Genomic DNA, 19,011 nt, shown 5'->3' on the forward strand with positions numbered 1-19,011 from the left:
GACTTCTCAAAGTTGTCTGCTGTCCTATCTGGTCTCTTAAGGTCATTGACCCCTGTGTGTGGTCTCTCAAGGTTGACATACTTGTGCAGCCTTCCTATCTGTCCTCTTGAAGGAACAAAATTTTAATCAGAATGTTAAAAAAAGGTCAATCATTTGATTGCTGTCCTATCTGGTCTCTTAAGGTCATTGACCCCTGTGTGTGGTCTCTCAAGGTTGACATACTTGTGCAGCCTTCCTATCTGTCCTCTTGAAGGAACAAAATTTTAATCAGAATGTTAAAAAAAGGTCAATCATTTGATTCGACCCCTCCAACGCCCCTTCGCTTCAAATTTTCTGAAAACTGAAAAATTCATGTGACACACAGTGGGCTGTGAGCACCCTCAAAACGGGCGTAATTCAAAAACTTACAATAAACCTTAAAATAATGGTACAATCATATCCTCCCTTATTTTTTTTAGGTCGCAGAATACGAATTTGACAATATTGGTTTTGTAGGGGTGGGATGTGTGGGGGTGAGGGGACGAAAAATTCAAAATTTTACTATAATGATGTATGATATGTCGAAATGTATGTTTTTGAGGGTGTAGATCACGAATTTGACAATATTTTTTTCGTAGGGGTCAATGGTGGGGGCTGAGGGGGTGAAAATGGTTAAAAATTGAAAATTTGACTATAATGATGTGTGATATATCAAAATGTATGTTTTCGAGGTTGTAGATCACGAATTTGACAATATTTTTTTCGTAGGGTGTTAATGGTGGGGGATGAAGGGGGTGAAAAATTCAAAATTCGACCATAATGATGTGTGATATGTCGAATTGTATGTTTTTGAGGGTATAGATCACGAATTTGACAATATTTTTTTCGTAGGGGTGAATTGGAGGGGATGAAGGGGGTGAAAACGGTGAAAAATTCAAAATTTGACCATAATGATGTGTGATATGTCAAAATGTACGTTTTCGAGGGTGTAGAAAGGGTGAAGGGTGGGGGATGAAGAATTTTCTATTGGGGAGCCGTCAAAGTCCCTGGAAGAAAAAATTTGTAACATTTAAAGAAATTCACCATCTTCAGTATTACTAGCCGCTGGAATTTCCCGTGCATCTACGTGCAATAATTTGTTCTATTCCTATTTATGCAGCAGAGTAGGCAAAAAAAGGAGTTTCAACGTAAATTATACCTCTATAATTACTTCATAAAAACTAAAATCGAGTAAATCGATGAAAATTACTCTTTTTCAGTTGAATTATTTTATTCATACTTGGTATGTACATTTCAACATATCACTTATCATTATAGTCAAATTTTGAATTTTTCGCCGTTATCACCCCCTTCAGCCCCCACCATTGACTCCTATGAAAAAAATATTGTCAAATTCGTGATCTACACCCTCAAAAACATACATTTCGACATATCACACATCATTATAGTCAAATTTTGAATTTTTCACCCCCTTCACCCCCACCCCTGCAAAAAAAATATTGTCAAATTCGTATTCTGCGACCCAAAAAACATGAGGGAGGATATCATTCATTGTAAGTTTTTGAATTACGCCCATTTTGAGGGTGCTCACAGCCCACTGAGGGCCATACCTATGGCCAACTAGTTAGGTTTTTAGGAGCGCTGAATATGAATATCAACTTAATTTTTGAGTTTGGTTCTTCCAACACCCCTTCCTTTCCCCGGCCCCCAAATGTTCAAAAATTGAAAACATCTTCTACACGGTTTATTCGGTTTTTAGGAAGCACTGGATACGAATATAAACTTGGTTTTTTGATTCGACACCTCCATCGAAAGAATTGATCATAGCAAAAACATGAAATTATTCCCATTCGATCCGCTGACTAATCAATTTAGAAAATTAGTCATTATCTTAGAAATTTTCGCTCGTTTTAAAATTAAATCCAGTCCACCGCTGATAAAAATCAACACTAGTTTTTCAAAACATGGCACCTATGACGTCTGTAGTTCATACAAAGACTATAGTGATGAAAACCCAGCCCACAGGAACTTGATGATAACAGCTGTGTATGTACAACACTATTCCGCGAATAATCAACTGAAATAAATTATAGGAAACTGAGTAATTAGAAAATATTTCGAAATTCCATTCTAATATCTATCATATTCCGGATGAATCCTCCTAACGAAACCATTACTCTTCTACCTACTTGAACTTGAATCTACGCAAATCGAACTATTTAGAACGATGATGAACTAAATTTTTCTAAATTATCACCCTCGTGAAAAATAAACTCCCAACACATCTCGTCGGTCGTGTCATTATACTTTATTCATTACAAATATTAAATTAATAAATTAAATGCTATTAACAAAGAGAATAAGAAACAGAAATAAAAAGTTAATAAAATTCAAAACATCCAATACAACTTTACACGTATAAATTAAAATAAAAATGGATATGTTTAAAAATTAAATGCACAAAACTACACTTATCGTTCGGGAAAAAAAGAAGAAAAAAACCGCTTGTGCGTTATTACATAATCAAAATCAAAATGAACAGCGATTGGTAGGTCATTAATCGATGCGAACCGCGTTAATATAGTTACGATAATTGTAATTTAAAATACAAAAAAAAAAGAAAAAAATTTTGATCAACAAAATCATTCATCATTGTGGTAATTTTTCATCGTAATAATCGCATCGAATTACACAGAAGATGAAATAATAAAAAAAAAAACAGCGAAAAACTACAAACACACGTTTAAAAAAAGAAAAAAAAAAGAAGCGAGAAAAAAGACAAAAATAAAAACAGAACAGAGAACTCGAGCAAGCGTAAACATTTAAATCACAATCAACGCAACGCAAAAAATATAGCATATGCAAGCACAAAGCACCAATTAGACTATTAAAGTACCTATATACACTCTTTAAAAAAAAAAAAAAGAAAAATGAAAATTAATACTTTACAAAGATTTCATGATGGTGACATTTTAGAAAATCAACTAAATAATATTCTGAAATGCACGCAGAATAATTATTGACCTTAATAATATAAATAGGTATAATTTGTACGTAAAATACGTTGGATATTTTACATCGACGCAGAGGACACTATATTCGCTTAAGTGATTAATACTACGAAAAAAAGTCGCTTTCGCAGAATTGTTCTCCTGGCGCGACTTTTTATTACGCGATACGACGACATTAGAGTTAAAATACATCACAGTAATAAAAGAAAAAAAAATTATTGTTAATAATTCAATTATTAAAAAGTATGCATTATTTTTTCCTATCATTGCATTATCGCGACATATTATACGCGTATATAAAAAAAAAATGTAACTAAACTATCATCATACGAATCGATCGGCCAATAATAATTTTATTATTAAAAACAAACGAGTGTTTTAGAGAAGGGGGGGGGAGGTATTCCTTAATAGAAGATAAAACTGTCGTCGGATGTACGAGGCGACATCCACATACGACAACACAGGAAGCGCTAAATTTATATAGTTAACTACGTATCAGACACGTTTCTTTAATTCGGTAACCATTTTATGTTCAGCATTTTACCTCAGGCTACAATGAAAATAGTGCAGCAGCGATTTTATAAGCTACTTGAAAGACCAATGTAAAAAAAAAAAATTGCTGACGATAGAACAAGAATAACTCGCACGAAACCCATCCGTACAACAATCGCCTTATCGTTGGTATATCCAATTTCTCGATAAAAAGCTAAATGAACACATAAAATACGTATCTGATCGTTCTACTAATAATGGAATGACGATTACGACGCTTTTAAAACCAGAAATACATAAAAAAACGATCGCGCTAAATTAGCAGAAAAACCAGCGCTTGAAATGAAAACCCATTACGGAACACACGACGTTCAATCAAACGTGATTTTCGAATTCTAGGTAATTGAAAAGAGGAAAGAAAAAAAATCTGAACGGAACCAGATTCGGCCGAAATTAAAAAATATTCCGTGTGATGGCGCGAAAGAAAAAAATATATAAGTAGAGTGACAAGTTACGAAAATACAGTAGAATTAATTCGAGCTTTCAACGTACGATATTTACAAGATTTTTCCACAATAGATAAAGAGATATTCGTTCGAGCAACAGGTTTGTAAAATTTTTTCAGAGTATGACGCACCCCCTACGCTTTTTCGGTGGCACAATAGGACACAGTACAGCTCGTATTGCCTCGTCGAATACAGTTTTTAGGCCTTTCTGCGTTAGAGCACTGCATTCCAAGTATTTCACTGATCCGATTTCTTTCGCCATTGATAATCCCTGAAACAGATGAGAAAAAGCAATCGATTACAATCGGTGAAAAACGAAAATAAATAATAGGTAACCTTGGTCGAACTCGATTGAACACCCTGTACATGAGGCAGAAATTGAAACCGGTGGTATCATTAAATTAATCATACTAGTTTTATGGTCCAAGTACGTGAAAGTGTTCAATGAGTTGGCATTGTGTGTGTGTGTGTGTGTGTGTGTGGGGGGGGGGGGGGGTTGCAGGGAAAGAGGGCTGACATTTCTTAGCACGAACCCCATTTTCCGAAAATCGATTGGGGAGATTTCTTCAATTGGATGGAAGACACTAATCCTTCATTTTTCGGACAACCCCCCCCCCCAAGGAATCAATACCTCGCGAGGGGCAAAAAATACTTCAAAAAGCCGTCTTGTGACCTATCAAAATGAGTTGAAATTTCGCGGGAAGAACGAAAATGCAAATGATTTTCTTTTTTAACCACTTGCAAAAAATTTTGAACCCAAAATTTCATCAAAATTGAAAAAAAAATTATAATTATTACGCGACCTATCAATGTAGGTTAAAATTTTGCGAAAAAAAAACAAAAATGCCAATGAATTCTTTTTTTGGCCATTTCCGAAAAAATTGGGGGCAAAATTTCATTAAATTTGAAAGAAATTGAAAAATCAATACGGGATCGACCCATCGATGTGGATTGAAATTTCGCCAGAGAAACGAAAATGCGAAGTGTTTTCCTCATTTGACCACCTGAAAAAAATTAGGGTCAAAAATTTTTTTTTATGAGAAAATGGGAATAAAGTCCTGCGAGGAAAATTTTAAACCACGTGGATATGTTTTTTGCTTCAAACTTGATACTGTAATATCATCGACAGACACTACATATTAGTCCGGCATATGACAATAGGAGTAATTGCATCCCCCCCCCGCTGATCCTCCGGAACAACTTTTTTCTTAAAGGGACATAACATATGTAGGAAATTATCACTTTTAGTGCTTTGCATAATTATGAAAGAAAAATCACGTTTACAAGAAAAACACTACATCCCCCCCCCCCCTAAACCCTAAGCACTCCGCGTAATTTTTAAGCTCTCAACGAATATTATGTTAACTTTATCACTCGTTCTCATGCCTTGAAGATGGTACGTTATTGTACCGAAACGGCCGTCGCATTTTTTCTAATAATAAATATAGTGTTTTTCTTGTAAACGTGATTTTTCTTTCATAATTAAAGGGACATCCTACGGAACATTTTCAAGCAAACTTGCCCCAAAAAAAGTTGGACCAATATAGGACTTGCACAAAATTTTTCAAACTTTACAAAGGTAGATCGAAAGATCATGCTAAAATTTATCACCTGTCAAAATTTCAAGTGATCTAGTGCGTTTTTCGATTTTTGGTGCATTTTTGAAAATCGAATTTAGGCCAAAAATGAGGGAAAAAATCAAAATTTCACCAAATTGACCAAGAAAGCTGAAATTTGGGATATACCCTATTTTCGACATGCCAAATCGATTGGAAACAGTTTCAACCCGTTTTGAGCAGTTCTGGAGCCTCCAGCAGATTTTTGAAACTCGAAATTCCCATAAAATTCCATCAAATTGGAGTTGTAAAGCTAAAATTTATTCTAAAAACTAATTTCAATACGCTACGAAGTACTGCAGGTGAATTTCAAGTCGTTTTGGAGCCTCCAGCGACTTTTCGAAAATTCCTCAAGCCTCCAGCAGATTTTTGAAACTTGAAATTTTCACAAAATTTCATCAAATAAAGATGGAAAGCTGAAATTTACTCTACACTCCAATTTTAACACCCTCTGAAGACGACGTCAGGTAGGTTCAAGTCATTTTAGGGCCTCCAGCGACTTTTTTGAAAATTACTGGATCCTCCAGTAATAGATTTTTGAAAATTGAAATTTCCCCAACATTAATTTATCAAATGGAGTTGGTAAGCTGAAATTTACTTCGGGGACTACATGGTGGTTTCAAATGGTTTTGAAACTTCCAGCTACTTTTAGGCAATTTTCCAAAAAAAAAAAAGTCATACAACCTTTCAAAAAGTTGCTGGAGGCTCCAAAACGACTCGAAATTCACCTGTAGTACTTCGTAGCGTATTGAAATTAGTTTTTAGAATAAATTTTAGCTTTACAACTCCAATTTAATGGAATTTTGTGGGAATTTCGAGTTTCAAAAATCTGCTGGAGGCTCCAGAACTGCTCAAAACGGGTTGAAACCGTTTCCAATCGATTTGGCATGTAGAAAATAGGGTATATCCCAAATTTCAGCTTTCTCGGTCAATTTGGTGAAATTTTGATTTTCCCCCTCATTTTTGGCCTAAATTCGATTTTCAAAAATTCACCAAAAATCGAAAAACGCACTTTAGCACTTGAAATTTTGACAGGTGATACATTTTTGCATGATCTTTCGATCTACTTTTGTAAAGTTTGAAAAAGTTCGTGCAAGTTCTACGTTGAAACGCAAAATCTGCGATTTCGGCTGACCTGTCAATCAAAATGGCCGCCATTTTGTAAGTAAGTAAGGCCAACTTTTTTTTTTTGGCAAGTTTGCTTTAAAATGTTCCTTAGGATTTCCCCTTTAAGATAAAAGTTGTCCCGGAGGATCGGGGGGGGGGGGGGGGGGGTGCAATTACTCCTATTGTCATATGCCGGACTGTAATGTTAACTAATCGTATTAGTTTTACTACAGTCCAAGTACGAAATAGTGTCCATTGAGTGGGCATTTTTAATTTGGGGGGGGGGGGGGGGGTGGGGAGGGAGGGAGGTTGAAGGAAAAGAGGGCTGACATTTCTTCCACCTGATGAACCCAATTTTCCGGAAATCGATTGCGGGGGATCTATATACTAATAGTATGACCGAATTCTTATGACACTGAGATCTCAGCAACGGCTGAACCGATTTTGCTCGGTGACCTCTCAAAAAAAAGGTTTTGACCCGTAGATGTGCAGGTTTTAATCAAAAGTTTGAAAAGTTGCACCAAAAAGCTCAAAAAAGCTCAAAAATTGATTTTAGCCTATACATATCGCATTCGATGTATACACAGTAGTACGTATATTATACCTTGAAAGAGCATTGAAAAAAGTCAAATGTTGAAGAAAAAAGTTTACAAAAAAGTTGCGCCATAAAGCTCAAAAAAGCTCAATAATTGATTTTTAGCCTATACCTAACGCATTCGACGTATACACAGTAGTACGTTTATTATACCTTGAAAGAGCATCAAAAGAAGTCAAATGTTGAAGAAAAAAGTTCACAAAAAAGTTGTGCCATAAAGCTCAAAAAAGCTCAATATTCATCAAAAAGCTTATTAGTAAGACCGAATTCTTTTGACTGCAAGATCTTAACAATGGCTGAACCGATCTTGCTCAGTGACCTCTCAAAAAATAACTTTTGAAACGTACATATGCAGGTTTTCATCAAAAGTTCTGAAAGTTGCACCATAAAGCTCAAAAAAGCTCAATAATTGATTTTTGCCTATATGTAGCGCATTTGATGTATACAGAGAAATACGTATATTATACCTTGAAAGAACACCAAAAGAAGTCAAAAGTCAATGAAAAAAGCTTACAAAAAAGCTCAATAATTGATTTTAACCAATGACCGGATTCTTATGACGCTGAGATCTCAGCAACGGCTGAACCGATTTTGCTCAGTGAACTCTCAAAAAAATAGGTTTTGAACCATACATGTGCAGGTTTTTATCAAAAGTTCCAAAAATTGAACCGTAAAGCTCAAAAAAGCTCAATAATTGATTTTCATCTATATGTAGCGAATTCGACATATACATAGAAGTACCTATATTATACCTTGAAAAAGCAACAAAAGAAGTCAAATGTCGAAGAAAAAAGTTTACAAAAAAGTTGCGTCATAAAGCTCAAGAAAGCTCAATAATTGATTTTTGCCTATACTTAGCGTATTTGATGTATACAGAGAAGTAAGTACATATGTTATACCTTGAAAGAGCATCAAAAGTAGTGGAATGTTGAAGAAAAAACTTCACAAAAATAGTTGCACTGAAAAGCTCAAAAAAGCTCAATATTCGTCAAAAAGCTCATAGTATGACCAAATTCTTTTGACTCTGAGATCTCAGCAACAGCTGAACCGATTCTGCTCAGTGACCTCTCAAAAAATAGCTTTTGAATCGTAGATGTGCAGGTTTTTATCAAAAGTTCTAAAAGTTGCACTGTAAAGCTCAAAAAAGCTCAATAATTGATTTTCGCCTATACGCAGCGCATTCGACATATGCAGAGAAGTACGTATATTATACCTTGAAAGAGCACCAAAAAAAGTCCAATGTCGAAGAAAAAAGTTTGCGAAAAAGTTGCGCCGTAAGCTCGAAAAAGCTCAGTAATTGATTTTAACATTTTTAACCTGTATACAGCGCATTCGACATGTACAAAGAAGTACGTATATTATATCTTGAAAGAGCATCAAAAGAAATGGAATGTTGAAGAAAAAAGTTAACAAAAATAACTGTGCTGTAAAGCTCAAAAAAGCTCAACATTCGTCAAAAAGTTTTGAAGGGAGCTTTGAGCCTAAACCTTTGTACCTATATTTCTTCAACCTTTAAAATCAATCGATTGTATGTAGTTTCAATCACCATCGTAAAAAGCTTAAAAAGCTGACGTTGGTACACTTTTTCAACCTTTGAAATCAATTGATCGCAGTTTCATTCGACATGGAACTTTTCTTTTGTGAGGGGGGGGGGGTGAAAAATAAGGTAACCTTTGAAATCAATCGATTGTATGTAGTTTCAATCTCCATCATATAAAGCTGACGTTGGTACACTTTTTCAACCTTTGAAATCAATCAATTGTAGTTTCATTCCAAATGGAACTTGGGGGGGGGGGGGCGGAGTGAAAAATAAAGTTTGAAATTGATCAATTATATGCATTTTCAATCTCCGTCGTAAAAAGCTGACGTAGGTATGATTAAACAGGGTGTCTAACGGTCCTTCTGGGTCAGTAAAAGTCCTTCTTTTTGCCTATTGGTCCTTCTTTCTTCCGAATTTTCTAATAATTCTGTCATTTAATAAAAATGAGAAATGGTGTTCTTTTACGTCTCAAACGGTATCAATTTTTCACAGCTTTCGCTCAGGCTAGATCATTTTTCTTTTCTTTTCTTTTCTCTGACCAAAATTAAAGGGTAAAAAAATATGACTCCTCAAATCAAAAATAATGCTGTTTTACCTACTACTCAGGAATTGTGAATTTTTGAAAGCTTTTGCCCTCGCTTTGCTCGGGCATTTATTCATATTTTTAACTATGATGACTACCTTACTTATGAAATTTTCTGAAAACTTTCACAGCTTTCACCCTCGCTTCGCTCGGTCAGATTGCAATTCTGCTACAACAATTTTCAAACATTTCCTAAAATGGAAAAGTCAACTCGAGAAATTCCAAAAACATAATCTAATCAATGCAAAATTCAAATAAATTTTTATTCGACATTTTTGTTTCCAACTTCCCTTTTTAAAAAATGGTTCGAACCACATCTGTCCAATTAGTTGGAAAAAATCTTGGCGTGGAAAGGGGGGGAGTTTAGAGTAAAAAATTGGGAAAATATGGAAAATCTAGAGACAAAAATTGGAACAATGTCCATCGTGTCGTCACGCCTCCGAAAATGTTTTGTGTGGAAAGTTTTTGGCTCACCTCTTTTTTATTATTATTACATTGAACAAATTTTTAGTGACTTTTTTGATTACTTTTTGGTTACTGGTAGGTAGTCATTAGACAAGAAATTTATGAGGTCTATTTGAATATTATTAATTTCTTTGTTTCTTTTAAAAATTATAAATTTTCGTAGTTTTTTTTGGCAATTTTGTAAAAATGAATGAGGGAGGGGGGGTCAGTAGGTGCATTTTTAAATTTAAAAATGTCCTTCCAAAAGGTCCTTCCAAGGCCCTTCTTTTTAGTTTTCAGATTTTGTTGAACACCCTGTTGAAGTAATTCTAAAAAGTATGTAATTTACAATTGTAGTTTGGAACTTTCTTTTGTGGGGGGATGAAAAATAAGGATTTTCAACCTTTTAAATCGATCGATTTTATTTTCATTCGACATGGAAATTTCCTTTTGGGGGGGGGGGGCTGGTGGAAAATAAGGAGGGTATGGTTAAAGTTTGAAATTGATCAATTATATGTACATATTTTCAATCTCCATCATGAAAAGCTGACGTTGGTACACTTTTTCAACCTTTGAAATCTATTGATTGTAGTTTCATTTGACATGGAACTTTTTTGTGGGTGGGGGGGGAGATGAAAAATAAGGTAGGTATGATTAAAATAATTCTTGAATAAAATCAACACCTAATCAGTATAGATCAATATTTACAACAAAACCGCAACAATAAATTCAAATCAGTAAAATGCAAACCTAATCACCGTAGATCGCTGCAAAACCGGGATAAATATCACCCCCTCTCCCTTGAGTGTTAATTTTCATTGCACCCCTCGAGTTAGTTGAAAACGACATTTTTTGGAAATCGTTTGATTTTTAAAATAAAAATAAAAATAGATGTGTTAACAGATATTTCTGTCGTGATTTTTTTTTTACTATTGTCGTCCAATTTTTTATTTTTCGTGGACATTTTTTATCTGTCGTGCAAATATATGATTGTGGTTCAATTTTCTTTGTGTCGTTCAATTTCTTTTTTGGTCGGGCAATTCTTTTATTTGTCGGGCCTGTCGTTTAGACCACCTATTCTGTCGTAACGATAAATCATACCCTGTTTATTTTAATTTTTAAATATTAAAAATTATTTTAATTAAAAAGTTACTATGAAATAATTACTTTTAATTTTATTGAATGAACCAAAAGCTGTGATACAACTATACCGTAACATATTCTTACATCGTTCCTTCCAATTCTATCTTCCCCCATTCTGACATTGAATCCGTTCAAACGTAGCGCATTTATGCGCGTTGTTAACGGGTTGCTAGTTTTTTTTAATTCGATGGAAGACACTAATCCTTCATTTTTCGGACACCCCCCTCCTTCCAGAACCAATATCTCGTGAGAGGCAAAAAAATGCTTCAAAAAGCCGCCTTGTGACCTGTCAAAATGAGTTGAAATTTCGCGAGAAGAACGAAAATGCCAATGATTTTCTTTTTTAACAACTTGCAAAAAATGTTGAGCCCAAAATTTCATCAAAATTGAAAATCATCACGCAACCCATCAATGTAGGTTAAAATTTTGCGAAAAAAATAACAAAAATTCCACTGATTTTCTTTTTTTGACCATTACCGAGAAAATTGGGGTCAAAATTGCATTAAATCTGAAAGAAATTGAAAAATCAACACGCGATCCATCCGTCAATGTGGGTTGAAATTTCGCGAGAGAAACGTAAATTCCAGGTGTTTTCTTTATTTGACCGTCTGCAAAAAAATTAGGGTCAAAAATCTCTTCTTTGATGCGAAAATGGGAATGAAGTCTTGCGAGGAAAATTTTAAACCGTGGATACGTTTTTTGGTTCAAACTTGATACTGTAATATCATCGACAGACACATTTGATTGCATTTTGTTTCGTTTTTGAAAATTTTACATGATGTCAAAATATCAGAAATAATTTTTTGTCTTTAAAAGTGCGACAAAAATGCCAAAAACTCATCAAAAGTTGAACTAGATATTTCCATGGAGATTGATAAGTTGAGTGTTAATTTTACAATTTTCTTTCAAATTTGATGAAATTTTCAGCCCAATTTTTTTAGAAGTGTTCAAAACAGAAAATCACCGGTATTTTCGCGAAATTTTAACCTACATTGATGGGTCACAAGACGGGTTTTTAAAACTTCTACGCAATCAATTTTTTTTAATGAAGTGCCCCACCCCCCCTCTAAAAAAACTGCCCGCTATTTTCGATTTCCACATCACTTTCTTTGGTCCGAACAGTAGACTATAGAATCGGTTCACAACGTCTTCGAACACACAACAATCTCGATCGATTATTTCCATTGTGCATGGAATTTTTCAAACACACTGTACGATATAATTAACGCTGATTCTACGAAACAAAACGAAACGCGAGCAGACCAGCATTGAATTACAGGAATTTATCGAATACCATAATATTTTCTCCATTCTTGATACGCAGCAAATAGTGCAGATGTCGATGAAAAATAAATCGTTACGATAATCTGTAACATTTTTCAACGATTCAAGTTCAAGTTACGAAACGAATTTATTGTTCGAATCAATGACTCGTTATCGATGGGACAATGGTCGCTGGCCAATTACGACAGAGACGTACAGAAATACAAATGTCTACGTTTCCAAAATGACTCACAGTCACAGGAATTCCTTCATCTTGAAAATTAACAACTTTCATTTTCGCCCGCAATGTTTACTGTTTACATTTTGATTAATAATAAAATAAACAAATCGTACCCAAAGGCTACTAGGATGATCTAATCGAACGATATCGGCTTTTGAATGATAAAAAAAAATGAAGATAATATTTCAAAATGCTTAGTTCACGTAATATTATAAAATCGGTAAGCAATTAGACGATTTCTTCCAAAACAGGGGTCAAAGAGCAATACTAAGTAGATTAATGAGAAAAATGCAATCAACCCAGCCCAAAACAGATTAGTATTAGTAATACGAAAAAATTAATAGGTAACACGAAGGTAATTCGAAACGAAATTAGAACATAAAAATTTTCGATAAAGACTTCTCACTTACTTGAGGATAAGTAATTGGAGCTAATTTTTTTTCTTTCAGTTTCTCAATAGTTTCTTTATCTTCTCGCAGATCTAATTTTGTACCAACAAGTATTATAGGTGTACTGGGAGAATGATGTCTTACTTCAGGATACCACTAAATCGAAAAAAATCAACACTATTAGTGAAACGAAACAATAAAATTAACCTTACGGTATTACTCGAGGATAACGTACCTTTGCTCGAACATTCTCAAAAGATGCCGGATTTACGAGAGAGAAACAAATTAAAAATACATCCTGGAATGAATAATGAAATCATACGGATTAATTGTTGTGTATTTAAGTGCATTCTGTATTATGCGGTGACACTTACAGTTTGTGGGTATGAAAGTGGTCGTAATCTGTCGTAGTCTTCTTGACCAGCTGTATCCCATAATCCTAAGTTGATTGGTTTCCCATCGACCATAACATTGGCGGAGTAATTATCGAAACTGAAATTTAACGAGGTACGGTTACATAACGCTCATCTCTCAATATGAAACACGATTACGATAAAATGAGCTTACACTGTAGGTATGTACTCGCCGGGAAAAGCATTGGTTGTGTAACTAATGAGTAAACAAGTTTTACCGACGGCTCTGCGAACAGAAAAAAAATTATAAAATTTAATAATTTGCTTCAATAAATAATAATATTAATATTAATACGATTCTTATGATGGGGAAAAATTACGAGATGGAGGGTATTCAACTTTACTGTTGTAATTGACGTTGGGTCAACTGTTTAGTACGATTAATGGATACTGGAGGAGTTCCAAATAATACGATATATTAATAGATATTGCATGTGAGGGTTATATACGATGCAAGGTCGCTGTACCGCGTATTACGCGATAAGAATAAACATTTGGCGGTAATAAAATAAAATATCGCTAATAGTCGGATTAAACTTGCGAATAGCTACTATTTTATTGACCAACTCGAGACGCCAATTGATCCATGTACGAATATGGATATTTCGACGAAATATTCCAAGATGAATACGTAGGTAACCGTATCAAAACTAGACAATTATCCGACAGGATTATCACAGTCGGTATTATCAAACATCTTTTCAGCAGAACAGGTGTATACTGAATTTCTGTCAGATGTTGAGAGGTTCAATTCACTCCGAGTATGTTGATCGGGATAATATTTCAAACCGTATGAGATGGAAGTAGTACCACACTCGAGATGAACACCAAGTCGACGTTGAAACACAACGTTGGAGGCTTTTCCATGAAAAAGATAACGTTTCCAATTGGAATGTCAATCCATATACACTAATTACCTCCAACGTCGAACAGGAAATACACCTAAAGAACCTCATGGAGATCATATTTTCGGAAATTTTATCGAAAAATTCAACAATTAGGGTGTTAATATTAGTCTATCGGCGGCAATTACAGAATATATCGAGAAAATTATAAAATGGGTGTACCGCAGAGGGAATACTTTGAACTTACCCATCACCGACAACTACGCATTTTATGGCTTGCATTTCCACACTCCGACGATGAATTTATTCTTTTCGCACACTATCTATTAAATAAATTAGCCACAAGTAACAAATAATTAGGATATTGGATTTAATTAATTAAATAAAACACGAGAAATGAGTAATATCCTTTCATGCAATTTGAAAAAAAAGATAAATAGTTGTGACTGAAATTGTGTTTTCGATGAATTTGGAAAAAACTTTGCTCGTACGTGTTTTACGACATCTGTAACTTTTTATCTGTGGTGTTGGTTTGGAATTTGATTTCAGAATTGTGCTGCCTGCAAAAGTGTGCGCGTGAATCTAAAAAAAAAACATAAGCGCGCATTTTTTGATTTTTTTTGCAAAAACTTGTGAATTTTTTTGAAGGAGTGAATGAATTTTCGTAATTCCTAATAATTTTCTTGTCTTTTTTATTTTGTCATTAGTGAAATACAATAATCAATTAATCACGCCATAGTAAAAATGTCAAGAACTGAAGAATTTACTCCGCTCCGCTCCTCCAATTCCTGTATGAAGATGAACCGGCGTCCATATCAAGATGAGATTTCTGCAAATTCGAGTTATTTTTGTGGACAATTTGTAAGAATTTGAGTAAAACTCTATACTTTGAGAAATTGTAATTAGCTTTCAAGTAATTTGCTGTTGAATGAACGTCAATAACGTCATCGTCAATGTATTTTAATAGGGTCTCTTCAGTCTCGTCTCCTCTCTCATCACCCACCGGAGAATGAAGAATGGAAGATCAGGATCAGCTAATGACTTCTGCTGAAGATTCGTGTCCAAAAATGCTGCCCAGAGTACGAACATGTATATCTAACTATGTTGGTGAGTTTATTTCTCAAATTTGCATTAAATTAATTTGCTATCAAAAGATAATCTCCGCCTGTGACGTACTTTTTTTTCACATGCCATGACTCGCATGAGTCATTCCAAACTCGTTCTTATCACTTGTTTATCACTGAAATGCAGAAATTGCACAATTGCACCGGTGAAAAAATGTTCACGAGTTTCGATCCTTTTGAAAGTAAAAATCTGACGAAATTTCTATCAGAATCTTGTAATTTCTACGATATTTTTGAAAAATGGCAGAAATAACTGAAAACGACTGGTTCATTCCACCGAAGAAATACGAATGTAAGTAAAGTATCATCATTATTTCAACTAATGATTACATGGGTATTTTGAATTTATTCATACTCGATGTTGATTTTGATTTTTACTCATTTTACAGATTTGGATCATACAGCCGATGTACAGTAAGTAAACCGTCATCAACGTTTAGACGTTTACTCGTGTTCTCATTTTGTTAAATACGTCTCAGACCTTTACATTTAATTTCAGATTGCACGCTTGGGGTGATACTTTACAAGAAGCTTTTGAACAATGTGCCAACGCAATGTTTGGATACATTACTACGATCGAATATGTTGAAATGAAAGATACACTCGATATCGAAGCTGAAGGACACGATTTAGATTCTCTATTGTTTCATTTCTTGGACGAATTCTTGTTTAATTTTTGCGCCGAGCCATTCTTTATAGCCAGAGTAAGTGATTTAGAATTCTGTACTCAAGTGTACCTACTTATGATTTTTCTGTTTATCATTCTTATTCGTCGGTTTTCATCATTCGATCGTTCGTTCGTTCGCAGAAAGTTCAGATTCTTGAATTCGATACTGAGAATTTTCGAATCAAAGCTCGAGGATTTGGTGAAACGTTTGAGATTGGTAAACATCCTCAAGGAGCTGATATCAAAGCTATAACTTATTCTAATATGCAGATTCATCAAAATGACGATAAAAGCGAGGTTTTCGTTATCGTAGACATATAATGGATGTTTCGAGGAGACTGAATACGTAAGTATTTCGAATCGAAAGATTTATTCAGTTGTATTGATGTCTTTATTTTAGTATTTTTTACGATAATTTTATTTACATTAATATTGTCATGTTACAGGAGAAAATGAAATATCAATGAACGTGAACATATGGAGGAAGTATAAAAAGTACTGAACGAGTATTGAAGAATAAATTTAAACAAAATTTAAGCAATGTAATACGATGTAAGTAGAATGATATGGATTTGTGGGCAAATAAGTCGGAAAAAGAACAGAGAAAGAATGACTACTGGAGAATCAAGATCGAGTACATAGACAACAGAAATCACGAGGTCTTTTCCAGTACTCAGTATTAATTTTTACGATTTACCTAGTTATGATTATTATCTGAAAGCATATATGAAATAGTGTAAGATAAAATATAGTAAATTTATTATATTTGGCTAAACATAACGATACCAAGTATTCGCCTGATATAATGTACCTACTTGATAACGGTGCATGTAAGCTGTCATCTGCTATATTTTTTTATTAAATTTGTAACATGGCGAGAAAAATGTCGGTTTTATATTTTAGAAATCTTTCTTACAAATTTAATTGCTCGTAAACTTGGACAACTGCGTTAATGTATTCTGGATTATCTTTACCGTAGCATTCCTGTGAAAGAGAACAATCAGTTCGAAAGATGTAATCAGACTGAATGCGCCTTACGTAGTTGAATATGAAAATGGAGCTCTGCATTCATTATGCTTACTTGCAATATTTTCTTTTGATCAGAGTTACAATTGTCAAGTGAAGTTAGGAGGATCCAAGTCAATTTCCCATGCTTGATATCTTTTTAAAAAATGGTCAATAGGTAAATGATGAAAACAACCTGTTCTCATCATCACCTTGGCACTGGAAGGAATATTCCCAGTTCTACGCTAATGAACGCTTTTTTGAATTCGGTAATGAAATTAATCCTAAATTCAGAATTGTGCAGGTGACACTCTACATACAGAAAAATAAAGCTATACATTCATTAAATCCGTAAAAAATCAAGCGTCAATGCGAATCCGCTCCAACTGAAGGAATATGTATGTACCTACGTAAAGAAATTATCAATAAAATCGAATAGAAAAATTTCTTTGGAGAGAGATCACTTTTTAGAACCGTACAAAATCAATGAATTGAATATTCATGTTCAAAACTTTTGCATAAGTACCCTACAAGTAAATTAATCAATTAGATACTTTACATTAACCAGTTCCGAATATCTACGCTTGAACTTTTTTTTCAATTCGTTTTAACTTATCCTAAGTCAAAATTGTACCTAATATTGTAGATATGCATGATTTTGATTGTAAGATTATCGTAAATTACTGTTTAAATTATGACAATTGACAGCGCTGTGTTTTTTAATCTGTGCAGGTCTACGTTGAAAATCATAACGGCGCATCATCTTCAAAATTATAAATAATTACAAAAAGCTTCCGAAGAATTCTGTGATGTCAGCGAGCATGTCGCAGCTTCAAACTTCAAAGTGATTCATGCTTCTAGATCATCCTTCTGAATTCTGAAAGCAAAGTAAGCGAATGTTGAACATATTTATCCCCCAGTCATCTTAATTTCAACGTAGATATGCCTACATAATTGCAACAGATGAGCTATATTTATCAACGTGCTCAAATTTTCGGTCATGTTCGCTCAAAGTATTTTTTTATCAGCTCAAAACGCTTCATTCTTCGAAGCTGCGTTGACTGTTCTTGGCTCTTTTCGCATCCGAAATAAAGTACGTATACCGATCACCGAACAATTGGTTTGAGTGACAGATAGTGAGATTTCGGTATCGAACATTTGGTACCTACTTAAGTATATGTGATCGTCGTAGAGAAGTGCCATGAATTGCATCGATTGTACGAGTAAATAAGAATATCTTTGTAACATCCTCCATTCTCGGTTAGAGTTCTGTAAAAATGAAAAGTATCATGGAATTAAGAAGCATATCCTAAAATGAAATTAACGGGAGTATAACTTAATTTCATCTTCGTTTCACCATTTACGTATTTATTAGTATCATTTTTTGAAAAGAAGATACCTACGCAGGTACGTTTGAAAAAAAATAACCATACTAAATATCTCATGTAAAAATACCTATTTTCAATGCTTCATCTCCAAAATCCGAATTCCGAACGATTGGAAGACAGAACGATTGATTATTTGATTTCTATATCAATCTTCGTATAATATTGTTGTAGGTTTTGAAAAGATAGTTGAAGAACATGAAAAATTTTGGAAGCTGTCGCACGCAGAATTATTCTCCATCTTCACTACGTTGATCAGCTTTATTGTCATCATGGTCCAATCTACTGTCAGGTACATATCTACATCTACGTATACTCATCTTTTGCGAATTTTCTGAGCGAAATAGTTTCTTCCTAGTGATCATTATAATATATACACAGCCCGATGTTTTTAGAAGTAACAAGTATAGCTGCGTGCTGAAAATATATGTACTTAATGAAGAAATAGCATTATGAAAGTACCCATTCAAAATCTAACCGCTGTAGTAGCGATGTAGATTATCTTATCTTGAGAAGTAGTTTCGTTGCTGTACCATCTGTCAAAGCTGTCTGCGGAAGAGTTCGATTCTTCATTACGTACCTATACAGATGAATTCGAAAAAGTACAAACAGGGTCGTTTCTTATTATAAATTTATTAATTACCTACATATGTTGAATAATGA

At 34.2% G+C, this 19,011-nt stretch overlaps 2 protein-coding genes across 3 annotated transcripts; one reads left to right on the top strand and one right to left on the bottom strand.

Moving 5' to 3' along the window:
* Positions 1 to 2,268: 2,268 nt before the first annotated feature.
* On the bottom strand, positions 2,269 to 14,623 carry LOC135844775 (ras-related protein Rac1). Its single transcript, XM_065363123.1, has 6 exons — positions 14,415 to 14,623; positions 13,477 to 13,548; positions 13,284 to 13,401; positions 13,145 to 13,207; positions 12,931 to 13,065; positions 2,269 to 4,259 (listed from the first exon to the last, which is right to left on the bottom strand). The coding sequence occupies exons 1-6, from the start codon at positions 14,447 to 14,449 to the stop codon at positions 4,104 to 4,106; spliced, it is 579 nt and encodes a 192-aa protein (XP_065219195.1). The 5' UTR covers positions 14,450 to 14,623; the 3' UTR covers positions 2,269 to 4,103.
* A 205-nt stretch (positions 14,624 to 14,828) lies between these two features.
* Positions 14,829 to 16,842, top strand: LOC135844783 (protein archease-like). 2 transcript variants are annotated; one of them, XM_065363135.1, is made up of 7 exons: positions 14,832 to 15,028; positions 15,135 to 15,274; positions 15,419 to 15,583; positions 15,681 to 15,705; positions 15,791 to 15,995; positions 16,100 to 16,304; positions 16,405 to 16,842. In XM_065363135.1, exons 3-6 carry the CDS (start codon positions 15,532 to 15,534, stop codon positions 16,277 to 16,279), a joined length of 462 nt encoding a protein of 153 aa, XP_065219207.1. In that variant the 5' UTR covers positions 14,832 to 15,028; positions 15,135 to 15,274; positions 15,419 to 15,531; the 3' UTR covers positions 16,280 to 16,304; positions 16,405 to 16,842. The 2 variants fall into 2 exon arrangements, with proteins under 2 accessions (XP_065219216.1, XP_065219207.1); XM_065363144.1 differs by lacking the exon at positions 16,405 to 16,842 and having other exon boundaries at positions 14,829 to 15,028; positions 16,100 to 16,305.
* The last annotated feature ends 2,169 nt before the right edge of the window (positions 16,843 to 19,011 follow it).

Source organism: Planococcus citri, chromosome 1, assembly GCF_950023065.1.
Source record: "Planococcus citri chromosome 1, ihPlaCitr1.1, whole genome shotgun sequence".
NCBI lineage: Eukaryota > Metazoa > Arthropoda > Insecta > Hemiptera > Pseudococcidae > Planococcus > Planococcus citri.